The 16,634-nt window shown below is 37.9% G+C and overlaps 1 protein-coding gene across 1 annotated transcript in view; it reads left to right on the forward strand.

Moving 5' to 3' along the window:
* Col9a1 (collagen type IX alpha 1 chain) overlaps positions 1-16,634 on the forward strand; it is a 113,036-nt gene that overhangs the window by 54,272 nt on the left and 42,130 nt on the right. Inside the window, exons 14-22 of the mRNA XM_051152681.1 lie at positions 3,511-3,564; positions 3,730-3,765; positions 6,167-6,190; positions 6,558-6,611; positions 7,766-7,819; positions 8,456-8,488; positions 9,219-9,275; positions 10,606-10,659; positions 15,373-15,426. Of these exons, the coding sequence (XP_051008638.1) occupies positions 3,511-3,564; positions 3,730-3,765; positions 6,167-6,190; positions 6,558-6,611; positions 7,766-7,819; positions 8,456-8,488; positions 9,219-9,275; positions 10,606-10,659; positions 15,373-15,426 (420 nt within the window). The remainder of the gene's footprint in view (positions 1-3,510; positions 3,565-3,729; positions 3,766-6,166; positions 6,191-6,557; positions 6,612-7,765; positions 7,820-8,455; positions 8,489-9,218; positions 9,276-10,605; positions 10,660-15,372; positions 15,427-16,634) is intronic.

The following is a 16,634-nucleotide window of genomic DNA, read 5'->3' on the forward strand; positions in this document are numbered from 1 at the left end:
ACCAACTAATAAGAATGCATATAAGTGTTGAAAATCACTTACAATTGTCATTCAATGATTGCTTGTAAGTACTTTAATGTTTCATAGCCACCAACCTTTGAATGGAAGTTTTCATTCCCCACTCTCACCGAGCTGATGGCAAAACCTTTCACTGTAATCGAGAAAGGACATTTGAGGCCAGTGAGTACTGTGTGCCTGAGAGTGTACCACTGACTCTGCCTAGCCCCTGGGGAAGAAAACACATAGGAAAAATTTGGAAGAACTGTTTTGACAGTGAGTGAACTTGAGGACATTGGTCTCAATCCCTTTGTCTTCTGTTCTTTGTTTCACCGTGAAACTTAGTTTTTGGTGACATTAAAAAAAAAAAAAAAAAAAAAAAAAAAAAAAGACTGTTGGATGACCTTTGTCGGAATCTAAGAGAGGGACTGAGTTTCCTATGTGCAAAGGATTGTAGGTAGATCTGTCATTACAGCTATGCTTCTAGCAGTATGCCTTGTTATCACGAGCTGAGATGCTGAGATGCTGGAGAGATGCTGGTGAGGACAGGTGTTCCCTGAGCCTTCGTGAAGGCTCAGAGCAGAGCTCCAGTATTATTCTATGTGGAGCTCCGTCTGCAGCATCACCCACACACTGAAGGCAATTCTCCCTGCCATTGGAGAGATTTTCCTCTGTAATTTCTTGGAAATTAGATTTAAAGAGTTTTATTGCAAATTGGATTTTGAGAATTGTGCTTGCTGTGTGTGTTCACTTATTGCCAATCTCTCTCCTCCCCCGTCGAAGCTGAGTCTTCTTTTCTTTTGTGGTCCTATGGAATGGAAATGCCAGAGACTGCTTACACCCAAAGGACAACTGTGTTACTATTATGGATAACAATCAATAGAGAGATTACTGCAGGTGCTGTTTGTTGCAGAATGCTCAGAAAGCTCTGTAAACAATATTTTATTCTTACAGGATCCAAATAAGACAGGGAGAGAGAGTGTAATTATGCATAGGGATTGTAGTTAAACTTTGTGATGTCATCCAGGCATGATGTTAAATGCTTTTCTCTCTTTGAATGGAAATCTACAGCCATGAGAGGTGTTTACAACAGGTGTAGTTGGTTAAGACATCATTCTGAAAGGTCAATGTTCATAGAAATGCTCCGGCATTGAAGAAAGCTGAGGAGGCAACGAAGTGTCATGCTGTGGTTAGTACCCAGATTTGGACTGTTTGTGTGAACCCTTCCGGATGAAGAATGACATTAGAACCCTGTGCAGTTAAGCAACATACACAAACACGCAATAGTAAGTAGGGTCAGGGTCTAAGCCTACATCGAAGAGGATGTAGAAGGACGCATGTAATACGCACTCACCCAAAAGCTGAGCCTAAATTTAACTTGCTCGTTAGTCATGTATTGAGTGTGATAGATGCCAGGGGCATGTGGTAGGACTCTATTGAGTATGGATTCATTTTTATGTCCCCTCCTTCCCTCTCTTCCTCCCTCCTTCTGTCCCTCTCCCCTCTTCCTGTTCCTCATCTTTTTCTCCCTTTCATTTCTACCACCTGAGACATGGTTTCTGGCAGTGAAACAACTTGGATGTAGCCCAGACTGGTGTTGAGCTAGCAGCTCTCTTGCCTCAGCCTCCTGGGTGCCAACACTACGGTCACGAGCCACTGCCCCAGGCAAGCTCGCTCTTTTCATAACAGACTTCACTGCAACACCCAACACCAAATTCTCTTTCCACTTAACTAATAGTAGACACAATTGCTAAGATCTTACGAAAGACACTGTAGATGTGAGAGAGCTGGTTATGTAATACTCGATTACACTTCTGTATATTACATATAGCAGTTATCACCATCTGCTGTTTCAATTATTCCAGGCACAAAGTGAAGAAGGCCAGTTGACTTTGTGTATGAAATTTGAGCATGATTTGTCTTTGAAGGTGTATATATGAAGCAGGACTCAGAGGATCCAAGCCCCAAGGTTTTAAAAATGTATGAACGAAACATACATCAAGAGAGTACTCCTGGATGTGTGCTGTCTTCGCTAAATCCGGGAAAGCAAACGGTTTATTACTATTAGCATTCAACAATGAATTATGTCATAGCTCTTGTTCATGCGCAATAATCTTATAATTTGGCTAAGGAAATGAAAACTGAAATCTTAAAAATTGTGTATGTTTAATATTTTTTGTTGGTGGTAAATTTCCAATAATTAACATTTTTCTATTTTTTCTCTTCTAATTTCTTTGGGTCACCTTATGGTATTGCTAGAGGACTTGGTAAGAAAAAAATTAAAAATGTCAGGGCCAGAGAAATGGCTGAGCAGTTAAAATCTTACTGTTTCTGCAAAGGACCAGAGTTCGGTTCTCAGCATTCATGTTGGACAGCTCACAGCCATTTATGACTCTAGCTCCAAAGGATCTGTTGGCCTCTGTTAGCCTCCTCAGGGACCTGCACTTACATGTACATACTCCCATAATTAAAAATAAAATTAAAAATGTAAAAAATGATAGACTACAAGATCTATATGATGGCCTAAAAGCATCAATTTGATATTTATGTCATGGATTTCAGCAATCTGGTTTGCACACGGTTTCCATAGTTTTAAGAGACTTTTCTATGTATTGTCTAAGTAATTTTAAAATCTCGATAATACAGATTTTTATGAGATTTTTGTATGTATGTGCACACATATTTATCTTTAAGAAAACAGAATTTAAAGATTATGTCACAAAGACAACACGTAAAAATGATGAATTACAAAAAAAAGTTATAAAAACTGAAATTCATTTGTCAAATGTGGAACCTGTGACATGCAGGTAGCCTTATAATGGTTCCATATCTACTTTTTATTGTAGAAGATGATGAAATGAGTGTTAATAGTAACAATAAAAATGCCTAGAAAATATTTTAATACATTTTAGCATGTGTTATGATGGCTAGAAATATATACTAGGTTTAAGCTCTACCTAGCAGGTAGGATACATTGTTTTACTGGGGAAAATGCATGCTTTCAAGTTTCTTTTTTAATGTAAAAATTAATATTCTTCACTAAGTTATTGAGTAGCTAGAAGATGGCTAAACGGTTTAAAATTATTTGTCTTTAGTTCATATTAAGAAAACATTGCATTAGCTTTCAAGACACTATTGTCTCACATCTAGAAAGTGCAGTATTTGTATTTTGTAGGTGAAGTAAAATAGATAAATAATATGGAAAAGGGAAGAATCAACTGAAGTTTTTACATTGTATTTTCTCAAAGCAGAGATCTTAAAAATCCCACAAGATCATTGAACCTGTGACAGTGCAATTACCAAATTGTAAAATTTTCAGCAGATGAGAAGTCAAAATCAGATCTCATGGTAAATGTTTTAAAACGAGGATATACTGGAAAGTATTACTTTATAAATACTTGCGTTATCCATGTGTAACCAACCTACAGATAACTAGTAAAATAAAAACTTTCTGCCCAGTGGTCTTTCTAGGGGTGTTATGATAGCGATGACACATTTTTTCCACTTTATTAGGGATTGACAGGACCTGATGGATCCCCTGGCTCCGTTGGACCAAGGGGACAAAAGGTAAGTTAGCCCTGTAGTGTCCTCAAATGCCCACAAACCACCTCAAAAGAAAGTTTGCAAATCAACTGGAACCTGAACTGTATTAATGATTTTGGTATCTGTTCAACTTGAGCATATTCATATTCAAAGAGATAAGCATGGTGAAGCTGTTTTTATTCTTTTTAGGGAGAACCCGGTGTGCCTGGGTCTCGTGGATTCCCAGTAAGTGTTCTATGCAGTTAAGCAACCAAACTGAAAAATCTCCTTTTAGGTGAAACTGCCATTGTGATGAAAAATGTAATACAGTTTTCTACATAACACTCATGACAAAGGGTATATAGCTCATCTGGTGTGGTAAGTGTATCTATTGCGAGTAGAAAAGTTCGAATGTATAGGATAAAATGCAGGTGCATATCAGGTGAGATTCCTTAATGTGATTTAATTTTGAGACAGTAAGAGTTGTGCCCTGTATATAGCTTAGGCTAGCCTGGAGCTCACCACGTAGTCCAGGATGGCTTCAATCTCACAATGGTCCTTCTGCCTCAGCCTCCCGAGTGTTGGGATTACAGATGTGAGCCCCAGTGCCTAGCTGCAACTGGTGTTTCTTGCCTTGATGACAGAAAACATATCTTGAGCAATAACAGCAAGGTCTAATACTTTAAATCTCAGCCATGCTCCATGCTGCTCATAATCTGTGCGTCAGGCACAGTTGTGTATCTGATAAAATCTCAATGGATGAACTGTCACCACCTCATCCCAGCACTGCTTAGCAGGGAAGCACAGGGAAGTTAATCTTTGGTTATAGAAGGACTAGACTCCATTTTCCTGTCTTTCTTGCTTTTTTCCCCCTCTGTGCTGTGATCATCATTATTAGTTTGTGTTCTCTCTCTATTTGACCTGTTTTCTTTGCTTTTTAAAAATCAACCCTTCCCTTTCTATTGATTACCTTGGTCCCCCAGTCAGTTTCATTTCTACTTTTTTTTTTTTTTTAAAGACAGTGCTTCTCTGTGTAACAGCTCAGACTGTCCTGGAACTCACTTTGTAGACCAGGCTGGCCTCAAACTCATAGAAATCTGCCTGCCTCTGCCTCCTTAGTTCTGCAATTAAAGAGATGCACCACCACTGCCCAGTTTCATTTCTACTTTTACATCATGAATACAAACACAATTTTATGGATCTATATAAAAATCTAGGATTCACAACTTAAAAACAAAACAAAACAAAAGTAATGTTTGCCTTTGCAAGACTGACTTAATTTGCTTAGCACAATTATCTCCATTTGCCCCGTTTCTTGCTTGTTGGAAGCTCTGTTTGGGGGCTCAGGGTCAGGTGGATAAATGATATGTGGCCTCAACCTGTGATTGTTATAGTCTACTGTAAATAAAGGGCCATGAGGGACAGAGAAAAGGGAGCTTTAAAACCAAATAGCATATTCCATAAAGATCCCATAATAAGTGCCAGTAACGGTGGCACCCACCTGTAATTCCAGCAGTCAGGAGGCAGAGGCAGGTGGAACTCTGATTTTGATGGCAGTCTGGACTAGAAAGTGTGTCCAGGACAGCCAAGGTTACACAGAGAAACCCTGTTTTGAAAAACCCAAAACCCAAAACCACCCTCCCCAAAGTCCCTTTATAAGTAATTTCAGGAGTGATACAAAGTTAATTTAAATATCTATTATACTTAGTGTGTGGAAATATAGCCATACTCGTTAAAAGGAGGGAGGAACGTATTCTTACAATATGTTTTTAAATGTATGTGTGTGTGTGAGCCTGCGTGGGTTTATATGTACTATGTAAATGCAAGTGCTTTGGAAGCCAGGAGGTACTGGATTCCGTGGACTTGGAAGTGCAGATGCTGAGAGCCATTTGATGTCTGTGCTGGGAACAGAACTCCGGTCCTCTGGAAGAACAGCAAACACAGAGTCATTTCTCCAGTCCCAAAGGGGTTATATTTCTGGGAAAAAAAAAAAAAGATCCACTCCTTTGCCTCTCTGTGTCTATAGCTTGCTTGGGGAATGTCTAAATATCATTTATAACAACCCGTAAAGCTCTAATGTAGAATTTTTTACAGGTGAATAAAGTCTTTAAACTATCTGGTTGTGATATACCTCTCTGTGAGTAAGGGTGAGCACCAATGACTTGTGTACTAATATGAGTGAGAGCGAGCACAAATGGCCTCTTTGACTTTCTTTTTAAAGTCCTTAGCAAGGGGCTGGAGAGGTGGCTCAGAGGTTAAGAGCACTGGTTGCTCTTCCAGAGGTCCTGAGTTCAATTCCCGGGAACCACATGGTGGCTCACAACCATCTATAATGTGATCTGATGCCCTCTTCTTGTGTGTAGGTGTACATGGAGGCAGAGCATTGTATACACAATAAATAAATAAATAAACTTAAAAAAAAAAAAGAATGCTTTAAAAAAAAAATAATAAAGTCCTTAGCAAACCAGTATTGGTCAGCAATGCTTCCACGATCCTGGTTTTCTTTCCAGTGAGCATCACTTGTCTCCTAGGCAGTGAGAGGCTGTCAGCTTCTCGAGAAATGAGCCCTGTCTGAGACTGGTGTTTATAGGATGTATGACATATGTGTAAACCACAAGCCATAAATATTTTTATTTCGATCTTTTAGGGCCGTGGTATTCCAGGACCCCCTGTACGTATCATTTCATTCTTAATTTTTACATATTCTAGAAAATATTTTATTTCTCACAGCTTGAGCTGACCCTGAACCTACCTATCTAACCAGTGGGGCTTGTAGACTCGTCTATATTGATGTCACACCATCCCCAACGACAGTGTGTCTACTCTGCTAACAAAAATACCAACTAGGAACATTACCAATTTAAGAAATTTCTGTTTCCTATTAAACGGTTAAAGTTTGGTTAAGTCAATTATTGTCTCACTGCAAGCCAACACTAGCAAACATGGATAGTTCTAAGTCTGCTGTCTATCATCTTTGAAAGCTTTTATGATAAAACATATCGATAAGTCAGTTTGTCCATTTGGTTTGTTGACTTTAGGGACCTCCTGGGACCACAGGACTTCCTGGAGAACTGGGCCGTGTAGGACCTATTGTGAGTACTATGGTATATTTTGATTGACATTTGCTAATTTGAAAGAAGATGCTGGTGATGAAGGCATTGTACACCTTCTCCCAAAATCCAAAAAGTGTAGCCGGATTTTATTTTCCCTTTAAGCATTTTCTTCTAACTTCAGGATTGAGTTTCAACTTGGGGAGTGCAATTCCATTATTACAACTCTCATCTAGATTGGATCCAGTGGCTTTTTTGGGTGTGTGTTAAAATATTCATATGAAATTAAGCAGTAACACTAAGATATCACCATGTATATTTATAGTAGAGGCATTAAATTATAATCAGAATTTAATTATAATTAAACAGGAAGAAACTGAACTTGATTGAGAGAATTGTTGTTAAAAAGTCTTTTATGTGATAACCTGTAAATATTTAAAAGTCTTGAAGCACTGATGTTGTGATAAGGTAGGGAATTATGAGTTTCTTGAGGAAAAGGGTCAGATAGCAGGTATTTTTCTTGCTGTGTACATATGTTTCCTCTTTGCAAAGTTACTTACATATATGTTATAAAGAAATGAATACAAATGATTGTATATTTAAAATAATTATGATGCTCCTGACTTTTTATGTATACTATTAAGAAGAAAAATGGACCAATAATAAAAATCGGACATCCAGAGTAATTTAAAATTTTTCATCTGAATGGCTTATTTGAACTTATTTATATTTGCTTTACTGCCCACTGCAAGAGCTCAGTGACCGCAGAAACAAGACATGGGTTTGCAGAGATGGATCCTCCACTCTCAGCTTCAGGCTGGGCGCAAGTTTTTTTTTTTTTTCTCTCATTGTCTGGATGTCTTACTTAATACTGGCTACACTGGTTCATCTGTAGGCCAACCTGAACAACACATGGGGTTACTGGTTTGTGTTTCAAGTGGATATAGTGATCATCCTATGGATAATAGGTTTTGTGTTTTCCCTTGTGTCTTTTTTTGGTTTGTTTTCTATCTTGGTCAGACCAGAGGTTTTTATTTGCGTGGTGCCATACAACTAATTGGGTTTTGGTGGTAGGTCTATGCCTGCCTGAGTCGGCTAAACTTTCTAGTCATGCCGTTCTCGCATGACTCCTTGGTTTTATGTGCTGTATTCTTAACCTTGTGTAACTACTGTGTCTTTATTTTGAAATGTCCTAGGGTGACCCTGGGAAAAGAGGACCACCTGGTCCTCCTGGACCCCCAGGACCTAGTGTAAGTAATTTTCAGCTTAAATTTATATTGCATCTGAGAGTAGGAATTGAAGAAACCACAGACACAAACGTGGAAGTGTCTATTAATTAAATCATTGTTTCATGATTCCAAAATAGCTACTGTTCCCGCCCCCCTCTCTTTCAATCCACCCGAAGCCTGGTTTATTTTAGAATCAGGAAACAGAAGTAGAGGAGCCACAATAATCTAAAAGGAGGTTTTCCCAGAAGACATCTTATTTGATTGCAGCCTTTTAATGGTTGTGATTTCTTAAGTGCTCAGAACTTTGACATGTATTTTCAGACAAATTAGTTCTTGATGAGTTTTTTTAATGGTAGAAATAAAAAATACTTTAAGAATATGAGACTTTATGTTTTTATTTATGTCTCAGGGTTTCTTACTTTGTCTACATTGTCAGTCATTTAATCTCTGCAATGAGATGCCAGCTATAGTTTAGGATCTTTGAAGGTATCATCCATGAATCAAGTCTTCAAGCATTAACATATATGTTTCTATTTTTCATTGTATCTTATAAATATAATATCTTAATTACAGTTTTGAGCACTGAAATTTCTATTACTCATAAGTTGGAGTCAATCATCTAGTTTTATTCTTAACTTTAGTGTTTCACTTACTTAGGGAACCATTGGATTTCACGATGGAGACCCTTTGGTAAGAGTTTTCCTTTTAATACAATGTGGTCTATAATTCTTTCTTATTAGCATGTCTCAATATAAAACAATGAGTTTAATCATGATGTTTTATATATGTATGCAACATGATAGTTCTAATTTAAAGGGCGTGTAGTCTTCAGATGAGCTGACTTTAAAAGGATCTGACTAGAATAGACTAGACTTCTATGTTTTTCTTTAACTCAGACCCAGAGTCACTTGGGGCTTGTAGGCTGGTGGCTTATGTAACCTTGGGCTATGCTAGTGTTTTCACTAGAGAAGGGTCTTTGTTTCTTTTTTAGCCATTGGCTTTATGCCTCAGGTGTGACTTTTCAGTACTCCACTTCTGGGAGATGCTTTATGTTTAGGCCAGTAGTCAAAAGATGTGGTAAATTGCACTAATGTAACTTTGGCCATATGGTGAAAGGCTGTCTTAAGAATTGTATTTCCTTTATTAAATCTGAGATAAATATGATAAAATACTAATATGTAACAGGCAGAAGATGAGCACATGGCAAGATATCTATTGAACTTTCTGCACTTTTCTATATTGAAAAAGAAAAACCAAGGAAAGAGATATTCAGAGTTATTTAATGATTGTTATTGCTTTGGAGTTTTATAGCTGGACTCCTTGAAAAAAGTTCCATCTTGTTTTACTTGAAAAGAATTTCATCTTGTTACAAAATGGGTGCTCTAGTTTACATCTCTGTCTCTCTCTCTTTCTCTCTCAGTGCCCCAATTCCTGCCCACCAGGTCGCTCTGGATATCCAGGCCTACCAGGCATGAGGGTAAGAGTAATTCTGTTATTCTACCTCCAAAAGTATTACATGCACAGCAAGAGGGGAGCGTTTCATCACTGGCCTTGGATGGACTAGTCAAGTCTACCTCTGCTCTTTCTGTCTGTGGTACAAATTCAGCCTAGAAATCCTAACCAGTGTCCCTGATGGGCTGACTGAGGTGCACGCTCTTAGTTATAGGATGTCTGTAGTTTAGGAAGGAAATGCTCAAAGTATACAGTGGGCCAGGAAACTTGAATATGAAATCCAGGGCCATATATTTATCTTCTGTGGGGAGGAAGACAGTGGGAGGGATGTGGAGGAAGACTGTGTATATATTCTGTGCATATGTGAATTTGAAAATGTTCTGGTTAAAAAAAAAAAAAAGAATTAGGAAAACTGTGTAGTGTAGATTTTCCTAATGGTATTGTCTTTATGATACTTCAAAGCAGTGTACTTAGAAAAAATGTGCTGGGGATAAATTGCTTTCCTGACCATGCTCTGAGTCTAAAGTGATTCTAAGAAATTCCAGACCCTTCCTGCTCTGTTCTGATCTAGAGAGCCTGGAATTAAAAGGTATGGGGTTTCCAAGGGGTTTTCTCTAATTGTAGTTTGGTGGGTTCTCTGACTGTAGTTAGACCTGCCTTGGAGTCTTGTTCTTCCAAAAGACCAGAGAGAGGTGAAAGTCTTAGCAGTCTGATTAAGGAAACTTACCTTACAGTTTGCTTCGTGCTGCTGCTGGGCTTCACCCCAGCCCAGGTGCGGTGGAAAAAATGGCACCTCTGGCAGGGGTTGGGGTTTTATTTACACCCTTTGCTTTTCCCTTTCTGCACTTCCCACTGCTGAAGGAACACCCTGTACACCTGAGGAGTCTTGTGCCAGCCCTCTTCCTACTTCCAGAAAGAGTTGGCCATAGGGGAGGTGGAAGAGATAGCAAGAGAGCAAGTGACAGCTGGGCCAGCTTCTGAAAGGGTTAAACTACCAAAGAGAACTGAAGGCTTTTAAACTAAGCCTGGGGAGGAAGCTTGGGAGAAGGGAGGGTGGGGGGGGGAAGGCCCATACCAGTGCATTGTGCTGTTGCCCTGGGTGACAGAGCAGTTGCAGGTCTAAAGAGTATTTTCCTCTTAGCTAATGCTGATGCTTATCACAAAAATCAGTCACGTAGTGTACCTGGTGCTATAAAGCTACCAAGGCAGTGTTGAGCTTTGTGACATAATCTTTCTCGTAGTAGTATTTTTACACAGATTTAGGGAGGCAGAACAACTTTATGAGCCTTCTGGTCACTTTTGGTGTCAAGCCCAGAGCAGCTTCATTTATTTGTATCTCTTTTTACATTTGTTAGGGTCATAAAGGGGCAAAAGGAGAAATTGGTGAGCCAGGAAGACAAGGACACAAGGTAAGGAAAATGAGCGTTTAGTGGTCAATTGTGATTATGAAGTAAAGACTATTTTCACTATAAGAAATTATGAGGATTGGGAAAGTGTGATATTTTATTTCTTTGGCAAACTACATGCTTGGTGTATTCTAAGTATAGAATTCTAAGATGTTTAGTTACAGAAACGACAATAAAATGCCTGACTTTTTTCCCCTTATTTGCTCCCATATCGACTACATCTTCTTTCAGTTTCAAATATATCATGTTTAGACTTTTAATCGAGATGGATGACAGTCAAACATTATGTCACTAGTTTTTTTTCCCCAAGGTTTATGATAATTGTAAAGTTTTTACAAGCAATCTGAAAGTAGGAAACACAAGATTTTCTAGACAATTGGCCTTGAAGTCCTCTTCTCAGGATCTGAACTAATTCGTCTGTTTATTTGTGATCTCATCTGACTATAATTTAGGCTTGAAGTAGCTGAAAGGTAGTATTAGCATGTTATTATCTGTAGAGATATGGAATCTGTATTGTACTGGGTTTGAAATACCCTGTCAAAAAAACTTATGTAAAGCAAGGTGACTTGGTTGCCATCTCATCCCATAAATATCTAATAATTTTGCTTCCTGCATAGTAGACTCATTCTCTCAGTAAATTTTATAATATTTTACAAATTCATACCACTCTTATTAGTGCAGGCAGGCCTGCTAACTTGTTGATTGTATCTGTTCATATCATTACTACGTTGTAGTAAAATATTAGCCTTTTTGCTCCACAGTAATGATTTGGAGAGGCAGTTTATTTTTTGGGTAAAATATCTTTGAGTATTAATATCCTTGAACTCCTCAGCCCAAATCAGTCTGTTGAATAACCTCACTTGTATAATCAGTACAAATAGGCCAATTTTCTGTGCCCTATTACAGTTTGCAAATTATTTTCAGTCTTTTTATTATAAAGGCTGTGAATAGGAAAGATATTTTATTTATCTGGAACGAAATAGCTGTGGTTCTGATGCCAAACTAGAATGAATAGAAAGAGTGGATGTCCTGTTTCTCTGCATGCCTATTCCTCCACCGAATTTTAAAATGTATAATTTTGAAAAGTCAACTAACATTCATCAAGGACCCACTATGTGCCATGGTTTACTCAAGGTTCTGAAAGCTCAGAAGTGAGCAAAATTAATGCTCAATCGCAGGGGATTGACTAAATTAATCATGACATGTTAATATATGAGCACACTAGCTAACCACAAAAACAGGCAAGTAAGGACATTAAATTAGACCCAGGGCTGTTGGTGAGATACATGTAATAAAGCAGACAGTGGACTTCTGTTTGCCCCAGTGTTTGATACATCCCGCCTCATGCTGACAACCCTTTCCTTTGGAGAGCTGTCTCTACTTTATCCCACAGGACTTAGGGTTAGGGTTAGGGCTGTTAATCAGGGTGTTCCTCTCCTGTGTCCATCAAACTATTATTTTTGGTGCCCACAGGTTAGTTATATGAAACCTAAAATAATTTGGCTTTTGTCTTTAGTGGGAAACTTGCTGTTTTTTTTTTGTTGTTTGTTTTTTTATGTTATGCAGTTGGACAAATGTCCAGTTGATGTTGAGGATTCATTTAGTTCATGTGACATTTTTGTACCAACCTAAACTTTAAGTGGGGTCTTTCAAAGAGGCACACGGAGGTAGGATGACAGTACACGAGTGATGATTGAGCCGTTCAAGGACTGAGCCTCAACTGACAGTAGATTGATGAAGAAAGGCCTGGTCATCACTTCTCATTCAGATCCACAGTCTGCCTTTGAATGTATCCTATTAATTAACTAATGGAGATTAAAAAAAACATGTCCAGGAAGACAAGAATGACTAGTGAAATCCTAATACCAAAACTATGGCCTTGGCACGATCATACCGCAGCTCAGTAGCCATTCAAAATTCTTCTAGTAAAATGATAATAAATAGCATCTCTCCAAAACGTGTCATTTAAAATTTGTGATTATTGATTAGGTGTGTGCTTTTCATCTGCAGGAGAAATGTTTATTTCCAACATCTTACTCCAAGTTTTATGGAAAATCTATGAGAACTATGCCATACCCTGATAAGGACATTTGCAGGAGACTATCAATCATTGCTGTTCGTGCAGTGACTTGATAGCTCTGCAATAAAAACAAGTAACATTCAATGATACTCATGTGGTGCTGGAGAGATGGCTTAGCAGTTAGAAACACTCGCTGCTCTTGCAGAGAGGACCAGGGTTCAGTTCCCAGCATCCACATGGTAGTTCAATCTAGTTCCTGGGAATCTGATGCCCTCTCCTGGCCTACAGGCAAAACACTCGTACATATAGAGTAAGAATAAGTCAATCTTTGATGACACTCACACAATAATTACCCACTCCTTGAACTAGCGATTTGCAATAGCTTTTAGCTTAGGACTACCTCTTTTCACGGTCTATCATAAGTTCTAGTAAAATACAATCTGGATATATTTATGATATTAAAACCAATAAGATTTTCACAGTTCACTTAAAAATTAAGTCCCAGGGCCTGTGAGATGGCCCAGTGGGTAAAGATGCTTGCTGTCAAGCCTATCCTAGTTTGAGCCCCAGAATCCATGTGCTGGGAGAACCAAGTTCTGTAAGTCGTTCTTTGGCCTCCACAGATGCACGTGGTGTGCGCGTGCTCCTTCTGAGTAAATAAATGAAAAAATTCAGTGTAACTCATTGAAACACAATCTAGTTTTTTTGTACTAAATGCCTAAATGCTATTTATTAATACTGCTGTTAAATTTTCTGAATGTACTTCATTTTTATTGTGTGTAAGAACAAACCCTTGTAAACATAAGATATACTTATGGAAATTATAAGTATATTACATTTATATAAACGTTATATTAAATATAAATATAATTTAAAGTTATAAACAAGAAAAATGAGAATAAAATTTTTTATCTCAGTAATTAAATTATAGAATTGATTTTAATATATAATTTAAGTAAGTAAGACACTTTTCTCATGAATAATCTTACAATTACAGATACTATTACCACAGAAATGTAAAGTGATATATTCAGTATTTTCTCAATATATAGTGTTGCCTTTCTGTAATAGCAGAGGTCAGACCTCTCTCTCTCTCTCTCTCTCTCTCTCTCTCTCTCTCTCTCTCTCTCTCTCTCTGTCTCTCTCTCTCTCGTGTGTGTGGTGCTAAACATTAGAACTCAGAGCTTTGGCATGCCCAACAAATGCTGTGCCATGGGGAGCAGGTTTCTTTATGAAACACTTTAACATTTTAAAGTATATCAGAGTTTATAAAACAGCAAAAAGTACAAACAACAGCTAGATAATATGAGGGAAGATGCCAAAGACATTAAAAAGCAACAGGCAAACTACTTTGAACAAACTTCAGCAGTATTTGAGTCTACTACAAAGGGAATAACATAACTTTATTCATAAAAATGGAAAACGATTTTACTAAGTAGAGGCATACGCTGACTTCTAGGATAAAGCAGTCTAATGTAGTTTAATACAAAACAAATGGTGTTTTGTGAAGATGCTCCCAAGGATTCTGTTTTTAAATTTTGTGCATTTGTGTGCGTGCGCGTGCAAGAGTGTGTGTGGTGTGCATGTACACAGTCACACACACCTGTATTCACACATCGAGGTCAGAGAGCATATTGAGTGGCCTGCTTCATCGCTCTCTTCTTATTCTCTTGAGACAAGGTCTGTCAGTGAACCTGGAGCTAAGTTAGCAGCCAGCAAGCATCAAAGACTCTTCTGTCCCTGCCCCACCCCCACAGCACTAGGGCTATAAGAACAAATGCAAGCCACTAGCAGCTTTGTTATGTAGGTTCTGGGGATCCAAACTCAGATTTTCATGTTAGCGGGGCAAGAATTCTTACCCACTTCGCTATCTCCCCATTTCTGACTGACGATTCAGATTTATCTGGAAGAGTGAACATTCTGGCAAATAGGAAAAAAAGAGTATCTACAAATAAAACACGTGGACAAATTCTTCCTACCTGAGATGAAAATGCATTATAAAAATACATTTTTATAACAATAATAAAAAAGCTGAGTAGAAGTTTTGGTAATAGTGGCATCACAGAAGAAATGGAGCTCTCTAGCCGAGGCACATCTTTTAGTCTTCATAGAAAGTATTTGCTATGCAATACATGATATTGAACTAAGTGCCTAATTACCAAAGCAAAGATATGTTAACCAAAAGTAAATAACTGATAAATATTTTCCATAAAAATTAAGCTATGGGATGATTCAAAGGAAATATAAATGAATATTCATATTTTAATGGTAAAAACTGTTCTTTCTATGAGTGATATCATATATATAACTTATGGAAAGTAAAATGTAAATTATAACAATATTTTCAGAAAAGTTTTCATAATGTAGTTATGTTTTCCTAGTAACAACATGAAACACATACTTCCATCCTAAATACACACCCTTGTCTCTTCCCCGCCTTGTACTCTTCTCTCTCTTTAGAAAACTTTGAAAGAGCAGCTCCTAACTTGTATGTTTTGGGTGTATTTTTGTGCACTTACCTGCATTTCCTAACTATTATGCAGTTGACATGGGCTACTTGTATAATTGAATATGACACAGTAGAACAGTCTAGGGGATGATAATTACACTCAAAGTGTACTGAACAAGACCTAGCCCGTTTCTATATTCATTTGCTAACATAAAATTTACTGTGATTTATCTCTGTCACTTTTTAGGGTGAAGAAGGTGACCAGGGAGAAATGGGAGAAGTCGGAGCCCAAGGACCTCCAGTAAAGTATTTTTATTCAATGTTTACTCAGGATAGGAAAATCTTTTAAATGACTTGGTATTATCTTGGTATTATATAAGACCTTCAAGAGGACTTTGTGGAAGAGTCCAAGTATTTTCTCCAGAAGCTTGCCTTCCCCAAGATTTTCTAGGAAGTGTTAAGGAGCTTATTTCATGGGAGGATAATGCCCAATAGTGTAGTTTGTATGTTTTTGCCTTTTGGGATCTGATGAAAATTAGATGTAGGTTTATATATTTTCACAACTATCTATTCTTAAAGATTATGGATTTATCTTATATAGCTCAAAAGGTCAACTGCCAATTGCTATCAGTGTCTGCTGACCTCCTGGTGTTTGGGAGGAGGTATGCCCAAATGTTTCTGGGGAATTCAGATTTTTACAAGCACACTTATAAAACAGTGTATAGCCTTACAAAAAGAAAGTTTCTATTGTATATTTGTACAAGGACTAGTCATTTTAAGAGCTTATTCATGGGGTTCCTGCATCACAACTACTTTGTAATTCATGTTATTATTTATTTTACTGTGTGTACAGGAATTACCCACAGAGTCAGTAAATGAGCCACATTCGTTAGAGCGTTCAGTCTGATATGGCCATATTTCACTTGAAAACCTAAGTTGTTAATTCAGGCTGATTCATACTGTACTTGGAAATTTCAGACCATTTCTGATTGATTACACAGAACTTGTGACAGAACTAGATAAATGGAGACTGGCCCCAGAACTGTTCCATCCTTTCCAAGTGTGAAGATGAAGACCAGTCACTGTAAAGCTTAGCCTTTATTCTAAGCCAGTGTGGAAAGTTGGTATATGCCTAAAAGTAGCTACCCTCCATGCGAGCACCCAGCTGTGCTCCAGGAAGTACCCAAGCTCACTCTTTACCAGGTCATTTAATGGAAGAATCCTCTGCCTTGGGACTAGCACCATTTCAGTACTGAAAAAGATCCCGAAAACCACTCCACCCCCTCATGTTTAGACCTATCCATTCCTGTGCCTGGGATGAGTCACACTGGAGTTCAACACACTCTTTATCATAGGAATAGCATAATAAATACTGGTGACAGGTGGTTGATGGACAGTCAGGCTGTATTTCTGGTACATAAACCTTTATGGGTTGGACTGCAACTGCTTTCCTTTGACAGTATACATTTGTAGGTAGCTATTATTTTAAGGGTTAAAACTGTGTTACTT

The sequence above is a fragment of the Acomys russatus genome, chromosome 11, assembly GCF_903995435.1.
Source record: "Acomys russatus chromosome 11, mAcoRus1.1, whole genome shotgun sequence".
In the NCBI taxonomy this organism is placed as follows: domain Eukaryota; kingdom Metazoa; phylum Chordata; class Mammalia; order Rodentia; family Muridae; genus Acomys; species Acomys russatus.